Source organism: Bufo bufo, chromosome 3 (assembly GCF_905171765.1).
Source record: "Bufo bufo chromosome 3, aBufBuf1.1, whole genome shotgun sequence".
Taxonomy (NCBI): Eukaryota; Metazoa; Chordata; class Amphibia; order Anura; family Bufonidae; genus Bufo; species Bufo bufo.
In genome coordinates this window covers 387,246,813-387,267,081 of record NC_053391.1, presented here as the reverse complement: position 1 = coordinate 387,267,081, position 20,269 = coordinate 387,246,813, and the positions used below count along the sequence as shown (strand labels likewise).

The 20,269-nt window shown below is 45.6% G+C and overlaps 1 protein-coding gene across 1 annotated transcript in view; it reads left to right on the top strand.

Moving 5' to 3' along the window:
• Positions 1-20,269, top strand: part of DOC2B (double C2 domain beta) — a 904,475-nt gene that overhangs the window by 459,688 nt on the left and 424,518 nt on the right. Inside the window, exon 3 of the mRNA XM_040424761.1 lies at positions 6,171-6,245. Coding sequence (XP_040280695.1) covers positions 6,171-6,245 — 75 coding nt within the window. The remainder of the gene's footprint in view (positions 1-6,170; positions 6,246-20,269) is intronic.

Here is a 20,269-nt window from a genome sequence, read left to right as displayed (position 1 = left end):
GAAGTAAAGCTGACAGTCTGCAGTTAAAGCACATCTTGTTCGTTCCATTTCAAATCCATTGTGGTGGTGTATAGAACCAAAAATGTTAGAATTGTGCCGATGTCCCAATATTTATGGACCTGGCTGTATATATTTTTGTGTTTTAACCCATGATTAACCCCCTGATCAGCTGAATGTGACTCTCAGATGCAGTGATCAGTATTGAGGGGTTAAATGACAGGGAACGGTGTGATCGCTACTGGTATATACAGCCTGTGTACTAATAGGAGCATGGACTGGCCGCCTATACTAGATATAAGCCCATAAGATCAAAATTACAAGTATGCTTTTCATAATGCTTGTCACTAGTCACTAAGCTGTTTAAACTTCTTAGAAATTATTATATGGTATGTACGTCAAAGTATGCTTGGTAGTGGCACCTCTCAGAATACATGTATGTCATTGTGATGGCATGGGATAGCCCCAAAGTCCTTAACACCTATAGCACTAAAGCCAAAACTGATCTCAATGCTGTCAATGAGAGAACAACCCCTTTTAATTTCATATGCCAGGTCCTTTTGTCTACCAGGCCAGTGGCGTAGGGATCACCATAGCAACCATAGCAGTGGCTATGGGGCCCTACGCCACTTGGGGCCCGTCCGGGCCGCCTTTTGTTGATTTTTTCTATTTTTTTTATTTACACACACACTACACACAGGCAGCCAGGCCCGAGCCGCGGACCGCCCGCCCACTACACTGGTGACGTCAGTGAGTGAGCGCCGCCCGCCCGCACTGCCTGCTGTTACCGTTACCGGAGCTAAGACAGAGTAAGGTATCCAATCCAAGTAAAGAGATCAGCAATGATTAAAGTTAAAGTTACTGATTAGTTTAGAAATGTACCCTCGGGGAGGGGGATCTGTGGATGTTACTGTTTAGGGTGGATCTGTGGATGGCACTGTTTAGGGGAGGGGGATCTGTGGATGGCACTATTTAGGGGAGGGGGATCTGTGGATGGCACTGTTTAGGGGAGAGGGATCTGAGGATGGCACTATTTAGGGAGGGGGATCTGTGGATGGCACTATTTAGGGGAGCGGATCTGTGGATGGCACTGTTTAGGGGAGGGGGATCTGTGGATGGCACTGTTTAGCGGAGGGGGATCTGTGGATGGCACTGTTTAGGGGAGGGGGATCTGTGGATGGCACTGTTTAGGGGAGGGGGATCTGTGGATGGCACATAGGAAGGGGTGGGGTTTAGCGAGAAAGGGGTTTGGCCTTGACAGGAAGGGGTGGGTCAAATTTATATTAGGGGGGTGCCCGAGTTTAGTCTCGCCTAGGGCAGCACAAAACCAAGATACACCACTGCACTGACCACGTCGCTGATGCTGCCGCGCCTGCCGGGCTGCCGGCCGCGCTGGAAGACGGAGGAAGTAGTGAGCACTTGGCACTGACTTACGTGCTCCCTCCCTGCTCCGCCTCCTGGCTGCTCTGGTCTCTGCTCAGTCGCTTGCCTGACTGGGTGGGAGCTCTGGAAGGGGTGGTGGGAGGCCCGATAGATATGTGGGGGGGGGGCATACATTTTTCTTGCTATGGGGCCCATGCATTTCTAGCTACGCCCCTGTACCAGGCCCATCACTGTGATCTTTAAGACTGATGGTTTTACACTAAAAGCCTGCCACCTAAATTTTCCATGTGTAATACAATAAAAACGTATGTATATATATATATATATATATATATATATACAGTACAGACCAAAAGTTTGGACACACCTTCTCATTCAAAGAGTTTTCTTTATTTTCATGACTATGAAAATTGTAGATTCACACTGAAGGCATCAAAACTATGAATTAACACATGTGGAATTATATACATAACAAACAAGTGTGAAACAACTGAAAATATGTCATATTCTAGGTTCTTCAAAGTAGCCACCTTTTGCTTTGATTACTGCTTTGCACACTCTTGGCATTCTCTTGATGAGCTTCAAGAGGTAGTCCCTGAAATGGTTTTCACTTCACAGGTGTGCCCTGTCAGGTTTAATAAGTGGTATTTCTTGCCTTATAAATGGGGTTGGGACCATCAGTTGCGATGAGGAGAAGTCAGGTGGATACACAGCTGATAGTCTTACTGAATAGACTGTTAGAATTTGTATTATTGCAAGAAAAAAGCAGCTAAGTAAAGAAAAACGAGTGGCCATTATTACGTTAAGAAATAAATGTCAGTCAGTCAGCTGAAAAATTGGGAAAACTTTGAAAGTAACGGCTATTTGACCATGAAAGAGAGTGATGGGGTGCTGCACCAGATGACCTGGCCTCCACAGTCACCGGACCTGAACCCAATCGAGATGGTTTGGGGTGAGCTGGACCGCAGAGTGAAGGCAAAAGGACCAACAAGTGCTAAGCATCTCTGGGAACTCCTTCAAGACTGTTGGAAGACCATTTCAGGGGACTACCTCTTGAAGCTCATCAAGAGAATGCCAAGAGTCTGCAAAGCGGTAATCAAAGCAAAAGGTGGCTACTTTGAAGAACCTAGAACATGACATATTTTCAGTTGTTTCACACTTGTTTGTTATGTATATAATTCCACATGTGTTAATTCATAGTTTTGATGCCTTCATAGTCATGAAAATAAAGAAAACTCTTTGAATGAGAAGGTGTGTCCAAACTTTTGGTCTGTACTGTATATATATATATATATATATACAAACCGGATTCCAAAAAAGTTGGGACACTATACAAATCGTAAATAAAAACTGAATGCAATGATGTGGAGGTGCCAACTTCTAATATTTTATTCAGAATAGAACATAAATCACGGAACAAAAGTTTAAACTGAGAAAATGTTCCATTTTAAGGGAAAAATATGTTGAATCAGAATTTCATGGTGTCAACAAATCCCCAAAAAGTTGGGACAATGCCATTTTCACCACTGTGTGGCATCTCCCCTTCTTCTTACAACACTCAACAGACGTCTGGGGACCGAGGAGACCAGTTTCTCAAGTTTAGAAATAGGAATGCTCTCCCATTGTTGTCTAATACAGGCCTCTAACTGTTCAATCGTCTTGGGCCTTCTTTGTTGCACCTTCCTCTTTATGATGCGCCAAATGTTCTCTATAGGTGAAAGATCTGGACTGCAGACTGGTCATTTCAGTACCCGGATCCTTCTCCTACGCAGCCATGATGTTGTGATTGATGCAGAATGTGGTCTGGCATTATCTTGTTGAAAAATGCAGGGTCTTCCCTGAAAGAGATGACGTCTGAATGGGAGCATATGTTGTTCTAGAACCTGAATATATTTTTCTGCATTGATGGTGCCTTTCCAGACATGCAAGCTGCCCATGCCACACGCACTCATGCAACCCCATACCATCAGAGATGCAGGCTTCTGAACTGAGCATTGATAACAACTTGGGTTGTCCTTGTCCTCTTTGGTCCGGATGACATGGCGTCCCAGATTTCCAAAAAGAACTTCCAATCGTGACTCGTCTGACCACAGAACAGTCTTCCATTTTGCCACACTCCATTTTAAATGATCCCTGGCCCAGTGAAAACGCCTGAGCTTGTGGATCTTGCTTAGAAATGGCTTCTTCTTTGCACTGTAGAGTTTCAGCTGGCAACGGTGGATGGCACGGTGGATTGTGTTCACTGACAATGGTTTCTGGAAGTATTCCGGAGCCCATTCTGTGATTTCCTTTACAGTAGCATTCCTGTTTGTGGTGCAGTGTCGTTTAAGGGCCCCGAGATTACGGGCATCCAGTATGGTTTTACGGCCTATATATGTAGTGCAGTAAGTCTACTGTGTTAAGTGCCACATATGCAGAGGATGGATGACAAGGGGCCCACCTTGCTCAGGGACCCACCAGAGCATTCACCTGTACCCCTGTGGGCCATTCCGAGCCTGTAAGCATACATTCAAAGACAACAGTCAGGTACTGATTAGGGCCGCTCAGTGGACTCATAAAACAAAAGCAGAAATTTAAAATTTGTGACCTGCAACCTCCCTATCCAACCTGATTAAAACACTGTTTTTCTTTTGTTGATATGAGGCTCCATTCCTGAGTTATGATACTTTTTCTTTTTTGGTGCAACAACAGCATCACGGGCATCCAGTATGGTTTTACGGCCTTGACCCTTACTCACAGAGATTGTTCCAGATTCTCTGAATCTTCGGATGATGTTATGCACAGTTGATGATGATAGATGCAAAGTCTTTGCAATTTTTCGCTGGGTAACACCTTTTCTGATATTGCTCCACTATCTTTCTGTGCAACATTGTGGGAATTGGTGATCCTCTACCCATCTTGGCTTCTAAGAGACACTGCCACTCTGAGAAGCTCTTTTTATACCCAATCATGTTGCCAATTGACCTATTAAGTGTTAATTGGTCTTCCAGCTCTTTGTTATGCACAAATTTACTTTTCCAGCCTCTTATTGCTACTTGTCCCAACTTTTTTGGGATTTGTTGACACTGTGAAAATTGGAATCAACGTATTTTTCCTTTAAAATGATACATTTACTCGGATTAAACGTTTGATCTGTCATCTACGTTCTATTACAAATAAAATATTGACATTTGCCATCTCCACATCATTGCATTCAGTTTTTATTCACAATTTGTTTAGTGTCCCAACTTTTTTGGAATCCGGTTTGTATATATATATATATATATATATATATATATACATATACACACACAGAAAAAATGCAATAAAGACATTTTGAAAAATCCTATTTTATTAGACAAAAGTTGCTAATTAGTGAAGAACATACTGTATACATATGTTGTAACATCATGTACAATACAATTATAGAACTAATTAAGGAACAGTGTGAACAAAATTTTTTATAAAAATAACTGGAACTGCTGTTTGAAATTCACATTTTTCTGATTACAAACATCATATAGTAAAAAAAAAACCTCTTTAAGATGATTACAAACTTTTACATTAGAAAATTTTAGAGGATAGTCTCAAAAAAAGAGGTTAAAAAACATAAGAAATTTTTTTTTCCCTAGAAAGGCCACCTTTATACACTATTTTTTTTTCAAGTTTTTAAACACTTGTAAATGCTCCATAAATTTGAAACATTTTCTCATGACATATTTTAAAAGTCCTGTTGGTGGCACATGCACCATTAAAAAAAATACCACAAACCAAAACACTATGGGGGAGAATTATCAAAACTGTTGTAAAGAAAAACTGGCTTAGATGCCCACAGCAACCGATCAGATTCCACCTTTCATTTTTCAAAGCTTCTTTGGAAACTGAAAGGTGGAATCAGATTAGTTGCTATGGGCAACTAAAACAGTTTTTCTTTACTATAGTTCTGATACATTTCCCCCTTTGCCACTTTAAGGATGGGTTCGCACTTGCGTTAGGGCATTCCGATATAGGTTCCGTTTGTAACGGAATATAATGGAATTCCTAGACATAATGCAAAACGGAAGCCTTTACGAGGCATTCCATTTTGATCCGTCATAATAGAAGTCTATGGGCAAGCATAACAGATCTGTCTGGTTTCCGTAATGCTGGACGGAAAACAAAGTCCTGTCGACAGAATGACAGCAATATGTTCAGTACATGGGAAGATATCACTGTTAGAAATCAGAATGCAGTGAATGTAGATGAAAGTAAAAGTAAAAGCAGATTTTACCTGGAATTTTCTCGACTCGATTTTTAACAGTGATATCTCCTTTGTTGTCTGGACTTTAGCTGTTATTTTGGTATTGTATGAAAGCCTGGAATGCCAGGAATGCGGCAGCCTGGAATGCAGGCTTCTAGCTGCTACCATTGAGGAGATATCATCAGCTAAAGCAGCCCTCCCTCCTCTACTTTAGGTGGTTAGGTGGTTAAATCAACTCCTGGCCGCACTGTTTTGATCTAAGAAGTATGCAGTGAAAAATATCAAAACCTAATCTTGATAAAGGGCTCATATTTTGAAATAAAAGGTCTTTTAGAAAGATTTCACTATATCTAACTGTACTATATACATAACCGAAATTAGTTTCTGGTGCCAAAACTCCATTATACTGTATAAGATTTGTTGGTCATGGAGTTTCACAGTTTTACTGTACGAATAAAGCACAGCTTTATTATTTAAAATGTTATTTATGGAAGCATTTGTAGAATAATTAAGGCAGGCAATGCATGCTGAGTAAATTGCTTTTATAACCTTAATCTCTTTTATTTTAAAGGGCCTGAAGCCTATGGACCACAATGGACTTGCTGATCCATATGTTAAACTGCATTTACTTCCAGGAGCTAGTAAGGTAACATTCATTTAACTTTTGTTTGCTGTTCTTGAAAATGATTATTGCTGTCTGAAATTGTCATTACATGAATATTTCATTTGGCAACTTCAAAATATTCCTCTAAAGCTATCAAATTTGTATCAAATGTGCTACAAATGTATTTCCAGCTTAAAGGGGTTCTCCGGGTTCAGAGCTAAACCCAAACATACCCTTATTTTCACCCAGGCAGCCCCCCTGAGGCTAGCATCGAAGTATCTCATGCAAGGGCTCTTTCGTTTATCATAACACACTGCCGGGCGGAAGCTTCCGCCCGGCAGTGTGTTCGGTGACGTCACCGGCTCTGATGGGTGAGCTTTAGCGCTGCCCTAGCCATTTTAATGGCTAGGGCAACGCTAAATCCCACCCATTAGTTCGAGTGATGTCACCAGGCTTCCTGGCAGCCCCATGGAGAGCCTGGTACGTCACCGGATCTCCAAAAAATGCCTTTGCCCTGCACGATTTAGCGCAGGGCAAAGGAGAGCATTGGAGCATGAACTGCTCTGATGCTAAAGTCAGGGGGGCTGCCTGGATGAAAATGGAGGTATGTCCGGATTCAGCTCTGAACCTGGACAACCCCTTTAAAGGGAACATGTGACCAATCTACCTGCATGATGAGAAGATTCATATATGAGCCCAGTGTCAAAGTGACTCAATAATTTACATTTCGCCATATAACCATGCAGTTTTGGATTGGGCTGTCTATGGCCCACTAGTAAAATTTATTTTGGGGACCCACCATAGGGATACATAATAATACCTAATAATACCTACTCACACAGCAGCAGACAACAAAAAGACGCCAGAAGATGATTGATTATGGGGTTTCTACAGTGACTTCGAGATGGTAGCTCCCTGGGAAAAGAGGACACTGACTGCATCCCTCTGTACCTATAAGCGATCTCAGCCACATGGATTTGTCTATAATAATAAACTGGGGAGTTTCTTAAATATTCTACCCAGTTTTTTTTTTATGAACTTCGGCTGGCTGAGGTGCTGTACACTGCCTATATATATATGTAGTGCAGTAAGTCTACTGTGTTAAGTGCCACATATGCAGGGGATGGATGACAAGGGGCCCACCTTGCTCAGGGACCCACCAGGGCATTCACCTGTACCCCTGTGGGCCATTCCGAGCCTGTAAGCATACATTCAAAGACAACAGTCAGGTACTGATTAGGGCCGCTCAGTGGACTCATAAAACAAATGCAGAAATTTAAAATTTGTGACCTGCAACCTCCCTATCCAACCTGATTAAAACACTGTTTTTCTTTTGTTGATATGAGGCTCCATTCCTGAGTTATGATACTTTTTCTTTTTTGGTGCAACAACAGCATCACCATTGCTCTTGTTGCACCCAAGCTCCACTTATTTATGTGGCCATCCCCTCCTTCCATACTTTGATTGACAGGGCAAGGCAAAACAACTAGGGAGGAGCTGTCCACAGAAAGGAGTGTAGCTTGGGTGCAACGTGAATAATAGTGATGCCCTAAGTGCACCATTGCACCAGGCCTAATTTTCATATTAGGAAAAAGTGTTATCACTTGGTAACAGAGCCTCAGATCAGCAAAACAAAAACAGAGTTTTATTCAGGCGAACCACAGCTATGTGTCTATGGGAATATTTAGATAGGGTGGTTGCTGGTGACAGATTTCCTTTAAGGACTGCTCATTGGACTCATGAAGGCCAAAGGAACTTACATTTACATTAACACAAGCTCCTCTTGCTCTAAACCATGCTGCCTGCAGGTCAGATTGCTTTTTATACACAACAGGTTCCTGGTAAAGAAACAATTCACACTGTTTCTGAAGCCCTGAAACCTTAAGTGTGCTATCCCCGTGAAGGATTATCTGTAGATCAGTAACTTTTTTATTGTATCAGTGTTATTTTTTTTATATGTGTCAAACTATTTCCTATGTGGCTACTGTGATGATTTCCTGGGCACCAGCATATTCCCTGACCATTTCTCATTTCATTCTAGACTGTCAGCTAGTCAAACTTTCATGGTGCACTCTTATGGCCACATCTTTCTATCTCTATACTGACATGAAACACATGCTCATCACAAAGTATGGCCGAAACAATGTAGAAAAAAAAAACAACTATTCTTTTGAGTCTACAACTCATTTGCAGACCTATTTGTCTTGATGGTGACAAACAAAACTTGAGTCGTCCGATCCTGTAATAATACCTTCCAGCTATTCCTTACTCTTCCTATCATTTAGTTTTTCAATAGGTTTCCATGTTTTTTTCTTATTTTTTATACATGGGAACAATAAAAGCACAAAGACCTAGACCTACTAATCAACAACCATTCGTAAGGCTCTTTTCTCATAGGGACTTAAAGGGAAGGGAGAGTTGTGTGGCCAGGGTGACTCCCTGGGAAGTCAGTGGCAGCCATATAGGCACTCAGCCTCAACACACACTAGGGTCAATTTCATAGGAAGCCAATTTGCATATTTTTGGGAGTGTGGGCTGAAAACCCATGCGAAGAACATACAAACTCCATGCAGATGTTGTCCCTGATTGGATTTGAACTCAGGACCCCAAAGCTGCAAGGCACCAGTGCCAACCACCGTGTAGCCCTAATCTTATGTAAGCTAAAACAGGTTGTCTAGACCTGCACCATTGACGTTTTAAATATAAACCTGAATATAAATGAGATGATAAACCGAGCATGTATCAGCTTACCATAGAACACTGTTAAGTGTGCAGAATAAAATAGAACGAGGGGTTAAAAATGTGGGAAGGGCTACCACAGTGGCATAACTGAAAATGACTGGGCCCCACAGCAGATTTTTGAATGGGGACCCCCCCTCCTGCAACTTGTTTGTAACTCCCTCCTCCTATGCAACCCCCACTCCTGTGGCTTGTCAAGATAGCTCTCTCACATGTGACACACCAGCCACTCAGTCTGTTTACTAAAGTGTATCTGTGTATGTCATTTTATAATACTGTAGTGGGGGCCTGGACAATAAAATATTTTAGTCTTTTTCCTTGGCGGGCCCCTTCTGAGTTCGGGCCCTAAAGCAGCCACTTCCCATGCTTCCCCTATAGCTACGCCCTGGGGTACCAGGTTTACATAGATTTATGAATGTTCATAACTTCTGGTACTTCGTAAACAATAACTTGGCACTCAAATATAATTTATGTTCGACATCTGTGCTCTGCATCCTCCACATCCATCTTGCTCCTTCAATCCACGTCTGAGGAAGGTCTTTGGATGGAAAACATTTACAATCATTATTGTCTCAATGCACTGCACCAATAAGTAACTTCATTTTCATAATATTTGACCTACTACCAGAGTGCCACATAGGGGGAGATTTATCAAAACTGGTGTAAAAGAAAACTGCTCATGCTCATAGCAGCCAATCAGATTCCACCTTTAAATTTTCAGAGCTCCTTTGGAAAATGAAAGGTGGAATCTGATTGGTTGCTATAGGCAACTAAGCCAGTTTTCCTTTACACCAGTTTTGATAAATCTCCCCCAGTCTTTACTTCTTCATCAGGCATTCCAAATCTTTGGACAGATTAAAAAATCATTGTTTGCAGGTGGTAGGTCGTGATATCTAGAGATGAGCGAATATTTCAAAAATTCGGTTCGGTCCGAATTTATTCACGGCGACTTACGTTAAAAATGGCTATTTCCTGGCTGCAGAGAGCCTTTATAGTGGTGTAGAACACTGTGCCTTTCAGTAACACGCATAGGGAGTCTGCTGTGGTAGTGAAATAATACTGTGAGTCCGTATGACATGCAGATGACAGGCGTCGCTCTTAGAATCACTGCACACTTCACTTATTTGGGCAGTCACGAGGCCAAAACTGACCAAAAAACTCAAGTATTGCACACGACCGTATGGCTTTTTCAGTGTTTTGCGGTCCGTTTTTCACGGATCCGTTGTTCCGTTTTTTGTTTTCGTTGTGTTTCCGTTTTTGTTCCGTTTTTCCGTTCCGTTTTTCCATATGGCATATACAGTATACAGTAATTACATAGATAAAATTGGACTGGGCATAACATTTTCAATAGATGGTTCAGCAAAAAAAGGAACGGAAACGAAAGACATACGGATGCATTTCCGTATGTGTTCCGTTTTTTTTGCGGACCCATTGACTTGAATGAAGCCATGGAACGTGATTTGCTGGCAATAATAGGACATGTTCTATGTTAGAACGGCATGGAAAAACGGAAATACGGAAACGGAATGCATACGGAGTACATTCCGTTTATTTTGCGGAACCATTGAAATGAATGGTTCCGTATACGGACCGTATACGGAACGCAAAAAACAGCCGGTAAACGGAAAAAAAAAAACGGCCGTGTGCAGGGGGCCTTATAGGTCGATGTTAACGCCAAGAAGAAGCGCACTCCTTTTACATCGTCAGCTGATTCCACATAGATGTCAACAGAACCTGTTCTATTAAACGCTTATACAAGTAGAGCCCCCCCGACAGAGTAGAGAGGGTGTCCGCAGTAAGTTTGTGTTGACGTAACTGATTAATTTGCCCTTCCTCTGACCCATCAGAACAATAACCCACAAAAAACGGATCCTGTCTGTGGAGCATCCGCCTTCAATAATGCCCAAAAAAAACAGGAGTGGATCCAAAACAGAGATGACACGTGAATGGAATATTTGCATGTCTTCTGTGTTTTGTACCCACTTCTGCTTTTGGCTACCAAATCACAAGCCAATTCTTTGGGGGGGGGGGGGGGGTTTGAACGGGGGAAAAAAAAAACATTTATTTAACAAACAGGACATTAACACACATAAAATACAACACAGAAGGGGCAAGACCACAAGATTTAAAAGAGAAACTGAAAAAAAAAGTGCTTCATCAACAAGAATGGATTGACGACCAGTGTCGGGGTAACCACAATGGTAATGCATATTGATCTTGAAATGTATAGGGTTATGGCTGATGACTGGAGGACAGTCCAGCAAACAAGCCTACTCCATCTCATTCATACAGTGCAGGCTACACAATCACAGCTGGAAGGTAACTGGTCGGTACAGGCAGCACCCGAAAATCTTCATAAATAAGCCTTAGTATGTGCAGGTCTCACAGCTGCTGTAACAGAACAGTAAGAAGCGGTATAACATGTAGTAAGCACTGCAGGGATTATGTCTAAGACATGTAAGACATCTGGGGGTCGCGAACATTGTGGACAACATCCGAGCTGAGAGTCGTCCATGTGCTCAATGCTGGATGCTATTGATGGCCAGCTCCGTGATGAATGCCAGCACTCGGATTAGGTAGTCCTTACTGAGGAACTTCACAATGTGCTGATGCCACAGATGCCATCACCTTGACAAGCTGGGTTGCTGATAAGTGGATTCTAAAGTGTCTGAAGAACTGTGAGTAAAGACATTGGAATAAATTGTCCACTTCCTCCAATGTGACCTCGTCCTTTGATTTATGAATATCATTCCAAAAAGTCTTGAAGTGCTCTGCATGGATGGCATAAGAATTGTCCATGCGAGGTTTGACGGACACAGAGAAAACATGCTGTGGCCGACACTGATCCAGACACGTCATACCTGGTCCACATCGCTGTTAGCCACGTAAGGTCCTGAGTAGGGATGAGCGAACCCGAACTGTATAGTTCGGGTTCGTACCGAATTTTGGGGTGTCCGTGACACGGACCCGAACCCGAACATTTTCGTAAAAGTCCGGTTTTCAGCCAATCAACAAGCGTCGTACTACTTGCCCAAAGAGGCCATCAAAGCCATGACTACTATTGGCATGGCTGTGATTGGCCAGTGCAGCATGTGACCCAGCCTCTATTTAAGCTGGAGTCACGTAGCGCCGCACGTCACTCTGCTCTGATCAGTGTAGGGATAGGATGCAGCTGCTGCTGTTAGGGCCAGATTAGGCAGGGATTTATTTACTGAAGTGATTGATATACAGCTGTGTATCATACAACCTCTGCTATTCAATTGCTCACTGTTTTAAGGCTGCCCAGAGCGTTTTTCAGTCACTTTTTTCTGCGGTGATCGGCGGCCATTTTGTGTCTTTTGGTGCGCCAGCACAAGCTGCCACCAAGTCCATTTTTAACCATCAATAGTGTGTTTTTTTTTTTTTTTTGCGATATCCTACATCAGGGGCTTGGCTGTGCTTGCTATTTTATTGAGGGGTAAAATACAATTGCCAAAATAGCAGTACCCTAAATCTGGTGTTTCAGCTGTGGCTAGCCAATTGTAATACTGTCTGCTGTCTGCCGAAGCACAGTTTTTGTTCTGGGTTGAATACAATTCCCAATTTTGCAATTCCCTAAATAATCGTTTTCTGCTGTATCAGGCCAAGTTTAAATCTATCCATAAAAGGGTATATTAGATTGAAGGTGCGGATAGGGTCATCCTCAATAACTTCACATGCTACCGTGCATTTCCAAGTCTAATTCTGTCCGTAAACGTATACCTGTCATCCAGCGCCTAAATAATAGGCCTACAATTTATATTCAGCTAAATCTGTTGTTACTGCTGTGGCTGGTCAATCTATTTAGTGTTCGCCAAAGCACAGTTTTTGTTCTGGGTTGAAATACAATTCCCAACTTAGCAATTCCCTAAATCAGTGGTTTCTGCTGTATAAGGCCAAGTTTAAATCTATCCATAAAAGGGTATCTTACATTGAAGGTGCGGATAGGGTCATCCTCAATAACTTCACAAGCTACCGTGCATTTCCAAGTCTAATTCTGTCCGTAAACGTATACCTGTCATCCAGCGCCTAAATAATAGGTCTACAATTTATATTCAGCTAAATCTGTCGTTACTGCTGTGCCTGTATTAGTGTAATACGGTACCTAAATAGATAGCCAGATAGTGTTAGGTGCCTGTAAAAAAAAGGCCTGAATTTGAATTCAATACATTGGGCCAAATAATTTTTTTCTTATTGTGGTGAACGGTAACAATGAGGAAAAGTAAGGGACGCGGACATGGTCGTGGTGGTGTTAGTGGACCCTCTGGTGCTGGGAGAGGACGTGGCCGTTCTGCCATAGCCACACGTCCTAGTGAACCAACTACCTCAGGTCTCAGTAGCAGCCAGAATTTACAGCGATATTTGGTGGTGCCCAATGCCGTTCTAAGGATGGTAAGGCCTGAGCAGGTACAGGCATTAGTCAATTTGGTGGCCGACAGTGGAACCAGCACGTTCACATTATCTCACACCCAGTTTTCTGCAGAAAGCGCACAGATGGCGCCTGAAAACCAAGCCCATCAGTCTGTCACATCACCCCCATGCATACCAGGGAAACTGTCTGAGCCTCAAGTTATGCAGCAGTCTCTTATGCTGTTTGAAGACTCTGCTGGCAGGGTTTCCCAAGGGCATCCACCTAGCCCTTCCCCAGCGGTGGAAGACATAGAATGCACTGACGCACAACCACTTATGTTTCCTGATGATGAGGACATGGGAATACCACCTCAGCACGTCTCTGATGATGACGAAACACAGGTGCCAACTGATGCGTCTTTCTGCAGTGTGCAGACTGAACAGGAGGTCAGGGAGGAAGACTGGGTGGAAGACGATACAGGGGACGATGAGGTCCTAGACCCCACATGGAATGAAGGTCGTGCCACTGACTTTCAGAATTCGGAGGAAGAGGCAGTGGTGAGACCGAGCCAACAGCGTAGCAAAAGAGGGAGCAGTGGGCAAAAGCAGAACACCCGCCGACAAGAGAGTCCGTCTGCTACTGGCCACCGCCATCTGGGACCGAGCACCCCAAAGGCAGCTTCAAGGAGTTCCCTGGCGTGGCAGTTCTTCAAACAATGTGGTGACGACAAGACCCGAGTGGTTTGCACGCTGTGCCATCAGAGCCTGAAGTGAGGCTAAAACGTTCTGAACCTTAGCACAACCTGCATGACCAGGCACCTGCATGCAAAGCATGAACTGCAGTGGAGTAAACACCTTAAAAACAAGGAAGTCACTCAGGCTCCCCCTGCTACCTCTTCTGCTGCTGCCGCCGCCTCGGCCTCTTCCTCCGCCTCTGGAGGAACGTTGGCACCTGCCACCCAGCAAACAGAGGATGTACCACCAACACCACCACCTCCGTCACCAAGCATCTCAACCATGTCACACGGCAGCGTTCAGCTCTCCATCTCACAAACATTTGAGAGAAAGCGTAAATTACCACCTAGCCACCCTCGATCCCTGGCCCTGAATGCCAGCATTTCTAAACTACTGGCCTATGAAATGCTGTCATTCAGGCTGGTGGACACAGACAGCTTCAAACAGCTCATGTCGCTTGCTGTCCCACAGTATGTTGTTCCCAGCCGCCACTACTTCTCCAAGAGAGCCGTGCCTTCCCTGCACAACCAAGTATCCGATAAAATCAAGTGTGCACTGCGCAACGCCATCTGTGGCAAGGTCCACCTAACCACAGATACGTGGACCAGTAAGCACGGCCAGGGACGCTATATCTCCCTAACTGCACACTGGGTAAATGTAGTGGCGGCTGGGCCCCAGGCGGAGAGCTGTTTGGCGCACGTCCTTCCGCCGCCAAGGATCGCAGGGCAACATTCTTTGCCTCCTGTTGCCTCCTCCTCCTACTCGGCTTCCTCCTCCTCTTCTTCCACCTGCTCATCCAGTCAGCCACACACCTTCACCACCAACTTCAGCACAGCCCGGGGTAAACGTCAGCAGGCCATTCTGAAACTCATATGTTTGGGGGACAGGCCCCACACCACACAGGAGTTGTGGCGGGGTATAGAACAACAGACCGACGAGTGGTTGCTGCCGGTGAGCCTCAAGCCCGGCCTGATGGTGTGCGATAATGGGCGAAATCTCGTTGCAGCTCTGGAACTATAGTATAAAGTGCGGGCCGTCTGTGCGCGCTTCCGGCGTTCACATCCTGCCGCTGCTCGCCTGTCTGCGCTACAGCGTAACTTCGGCCTTCCCGCTCACCGCCTCATATGCGACGTGCCCACCAGGTGGAACTCCACCTTGCATATGCTGGACAGACTGTGCGAGCAGCAGCAGGCCATAGTGGAGTTTCAGCTGCAGCACGCACGGGTCATTTGCACTGCGGAACAGCACCACTTCACCACCAATGACTGGGCCTCCATGCGAGGCCTGTGTGCCCTGTTGCGCTGTTTCGAGTACTCCACCAACATGGCCAGTGGCGATGACGCCGTTATCAGCGTTACAATACCACTTCTATGTCTTCTTGATAAAACACTTAGGGCGATGATGGAAGAGGAGGTGGCCCAGGAGGAGGAGGAAGAGGGGTCATTTTTAGCACTTTCAGGCCAGTCTCTTAGAAGTGACACAGAGGGAGTTTTTTTGCAACAGCAGAGGCCAGGTACAAATGTGGCCAGACAGGGCCCACTACTGGAGGACGAGGATGAGGAGGAGGTGGAGGAGGATGAGGATGAAGCATGTTCACAGCGGGGTGGCACCCAATGCAGCTCGGGCCCATCACTGGTGCGTGGCTGGGGGGAAACGCAGGACGATGACGATACGCCTCCCACAGAGGACAGCTTGTCCTTACCTCTGGGCAGCCTGGCACACATGAGCGACTACATGCTGCAGTGCCTGCGCAAAGACAGCAGAGTTGCCCACATTTTAACGTGTGCGGACTACTGGGTTACCACCCTGCTGTATCCCCGGTACAAAGACAATGTGCCCACCTTACTTCCTGCACTGGAGCGTGATAGGAAGATGTGCGAGTACAAGCGCACGTTGGTAGACGCGCTACTGAGAGCATTCCCAAATGTCACAGGGGAACAAGTGGAAGCCCAAGGCGAAGGCAGAGGAGGAGCAAGAGGTTGCCAACGCAGCTGTGTCACGGCCAGCTCCTCTAAAGGGCAGGGTTAGCATGGCAGAGATGTGGAAAAGTTTTGTCACCACGCCACAGCTAACTGCACCACCACCTGATACGGAACGTGTTAGCAGGATGCAAAATTTCACTAACATGGTGGACCAGTATGTGTGCACACCCCTCCACGTACTGACTGATGGTTCGGCCCAATTCAAATTCTGGGTCTTCAAATTGTCCACGTGGCCAGAGCTAGCCTTTTATGCCTTGGAGGTGCTGGCCTGCCCGGTGGCCAGCGTTTTGTCTGAACGTGTATTCAGCACGGCAGGGGGCGTCATTACAGACAAACGCAGCCGCCTATCTACAGCCAATGTGGACAAACTGACGTTCATAAAAATGAACCAAGCATGGATCCCACAGGACCTGTCCATCCCTTGTGCAGATTATACATTTATAACTACCTCCCCTTAACCATATATTATTGTACTCCAGGGCACTTCCTCATTCAATCCTTTTTTTATTTTCATTTTACCATTAAATTGCGGGGCAACCCAAAGTTGAATGAACCTCTCCTCTGTCTGGGTGCCGGAGCCTAAAAATATCTGACAGTGGCCTGTTCCAGTGTTGGGTGACATGAAGCCTGATTCTTTGCTATGACATGAAGCCTGAATCTCTGCTATGGGACCTCTCTCCTCTGTCTGGGTGCCAGGGCCTAAATATCTGACAGTAGCCTTTTCCAGTGGTGGGTGACATGAAGCCTGATTCTCTGCTATGGGACCTCTCTCCTCTGTCTGGGTGCCGGGGCCTAAATATCTGACAATGGCCTGTTCCAGTGGTGGGTGATGTGAAGCCTGATTCTCTGCTATGCCATGAAGCCTGATTCTCTGCTATGGGACCTCTCTCCTCTGTCTGGGTGCTGGGGCCTAAATATCTGACAATGGCCTGTTCCAGTGTTGGGTGACGTGAAGCCTGATTCTCTACTATGACATGAAGCCTGATTCTCTGCTATGACTTGAAGCCTGATTCTCTGCTATGACATGAAGCCTGATTCTCTGCTATGGGACCTCTCTCCTCTGTCTGGGTGCCGGGGCCTAAATATCTGACAATGGCCTGTTCCAGTGGTGGGTGACGTGAATCCTGATTCTCTGCTATGCCATGAAGCCTGATTCTCTGCTATGGGAACTCTCTCCTCTGTCTGGGTGCCGGGGCCTAAAAATATCTGACAATGGCCTGTTCCAGTGGTGGGTGACATGAAGCCTGATTCTCTGCTATGGGACCTCTCTCCTCTGTCTGGGTGCTGGGGCCTAAATATCTGACAGTGGCCTGTTCCAGTGGTGGGTGACATGAAGCCTGATTCTCTGCTATGGGACCTCTCTCCTCTGTCTGGGTGCCGGGGCCTAAAAATATCTGACAATGGCCTGTTCCAGTGGTGGGTGACATGAAGCCTGATTCTCTGCTATGGGACCTCTCTCCTCTGTCTGGGTGCCGGGGCCTAAATATCTGACAATGGCCTGTTCCAGTGGTGGGTGACGTGAAGCCTGATTCTCTGCTATGACATGAAGCCTGATTCTCTGCTATGACATGAAGCCTGATTCTCTGCTATGACTTGAAGCCTGATTCTCTGCTATGACATGAAGCCTGATTCTCTGCTATGGGACCTCTCTCCTCTGTCTGGGTGCCGGGGCCTAAAAATATCTGACAATGGCCTGTTCCAGTGGTGGGGGACATGAAGCCTGATTCTCTGCTATGGGACCTCTCTCCTCTGTCTGGGTGCCGGGGCCTAAATATCTGACAATGGCCTGTTCCAGTGGTGGGTGACATGAAGCCTGAGTCTCTGCTATGGGACCTCTCTCCTCTGTCTGGGTGCCGGGGCCTAAAAATATCTGACAATGGCCTGTTCCAGTGGTGGGTGACGTGAAGCCTGATTCTCTGCTATGGGACCTCTCTCCTCTGTCTGGGTGCCGGGGCCTAAATATCTGACAATGGCCTGTTCCAATGGTGGGTGACGTGAAGCCTGATTCTCTGCTATGACATGAAGCCTGATTCTCTGCTATGACATGAAGCCTGATTCTCTGCTATGACTTGAAGCCTGATTCTCTGCTATGACATGAAGCCTGATTCTCTGCTATGGGACCTCTCTCCTCTGTCTGGGTGCCGGGGCCTAAAAATATCTGACAATGGCCTGTTCCAGTGGTGGGTGACGTGAAGCCTGATTCTCTGCTATGGGACCTCTCTCCTCTGTCTGGGTGCCGGGGCCTAAATATCTGACAATGGCCTGTTCCAGTGGTGGGTGACGTGAAGCCTGATTCTCTGCTATGACATGAAGCCTGATTCTCTGCTATGACATGAAGCCTGATTCTCTGCTATGACTTGAAGCCTGATTCTCTGCTATGACATGAAGCCTGATTCTCTGCTATGGGACCTCTCTCCTCTGTCTGGGTGCCGGGGCCTAAAAATATCTGACAATGGCCTGTTCCAGTGGTGGGGGACATGAAGCCTGATTCTCTGCTATGGGACCTCTCTCCTCTGTCTGGGTGCCGGGGCCTAAATATCTGACAATGGCCTGTTCCAGTGGTGGGTGACGTGAAGCCTGATTCTCTGCTATGACATGAAGCCTGATTCTCTGCTATGACATGAAGCCTGATTCTCTGCTATGACTTGAAGCCTGATTCTCTGCTATGACATGAAGCCTGATTCTCTGCTATGGGACCTCTCTCCTCTGTCTGGGTGCCGGGGCCTAAAAATATCTCACAATGGCCTGTTCCAGTGGTGGGTGACGTGAAGCCTTATTCTCTGCTATGACATGAAGCCTGATTCTCTGCTATGACATGAAGCCTGATTCTCTGCTATGACTTGAAGCCTGATTCTCTGCTATGACATGAAGCCTGATTCTCTGCTATGGGACCTCTCTCCTCTGTCTGGGTGCCGGGGCCTAAAAATATCTGACAATGGCCTGTTCCAGTGGTGGGGGACATGAAGCCTGATTCTCTGCTATGGGACCTCTCTCCTCTGTCTGGGTGCCGGGGCCTAAATATCTGATAATGTTGCCTGTTCCAGTGGTGGGTGACGTGAAGCCTGATTCTCTGCTATGACATAAAGCCTGATTCTCTGCCATGAGACCTCTCGACAATTGATATTGGTTCATTTTAATTTATTTTATTTTTATTTTAATTAATTTTCCTATCCACATTTGTTTGCAGGGGATTTACCTACATTTTGCTGCCTTTTGCAGCCCTCTAGACCTTTCCTGGGCTATTTTACAGCCTTTTTAGTGCCGAAAAGTTCGGGTCCCCATTGACTTCAATGGGGTTCGGGGCGAAGTTCGGGTCGAGTTCGGATCCCGAACCCGAACATTTCCGGGAATTTCGGCCGAACTTCTCGAACCCGAACATCCAGGTGTTCGCTCAACTCTAGTCCTGAGAACTGATCACCAGCTTACCAAAACAACAGTCAAAGTTTCTTTGAAACCACATCCCTATGGCGCCTCGGAGCCGTTACAGGAAGAGCGGGAGGCAAGTAAATGTCTTTGGTAATTCCTCCAATAGATCGTCCTCTGTGTACGTCCCGCAGAACCAACCTGTCCACACAATCCAGTCCTCCGTGCTTGCCTTGGTGAGTGGAGGCTTGGATGAAATCTGTATGAGCACAGCCAGTGGATCTCTGTCCTATTCTTTGAGTCCAGGAAAACAGTAAAATTTGGCTTTTAGGTTCAGCTCTGAGCCAACTTCAATGGCAAGACCCTTCTGCTTCTTGGCAGCTATGTGAGCCGGCAGGTGCTTGGAATACTCTTTTAGTCTGGTGTATGAGAAATTATACATTGGTGTCATGCTGTACAGAGTCCATTGTTTTTGAAGAAGCAAAGCAGCCTGTGCCAGATCAAGAGTTTCCTCCAAGGGGGTGCACTGCAGGATTTTTCTTTTAGACAAGCTTCGCAATGCAGACCATCGATGTGCAGAGATCAAGCTTCTGGGAGGATACCTTGGGCTGTGAAAATGACTGCTCCTTCGTGCCTATGACCTACTTCTGGGGGTTAACATCCCATTGGTTGGTGTATGTATATCCTTGCGATAAATGATGTTCCTGTTCACTGACCGTAAACAGAGATCTTGGCAGGCAAATGTATCAAACTCTGTTGACATCTTTCGAGGCGCCATGTCTCCAGTCCCCTGACAAGCCAGATTTACCAGCATCTGTTCCAGGACATGAAGCAGTGGAGTGACATCTTATATCCCGTAGTCCTGGAGACTGAAAAATA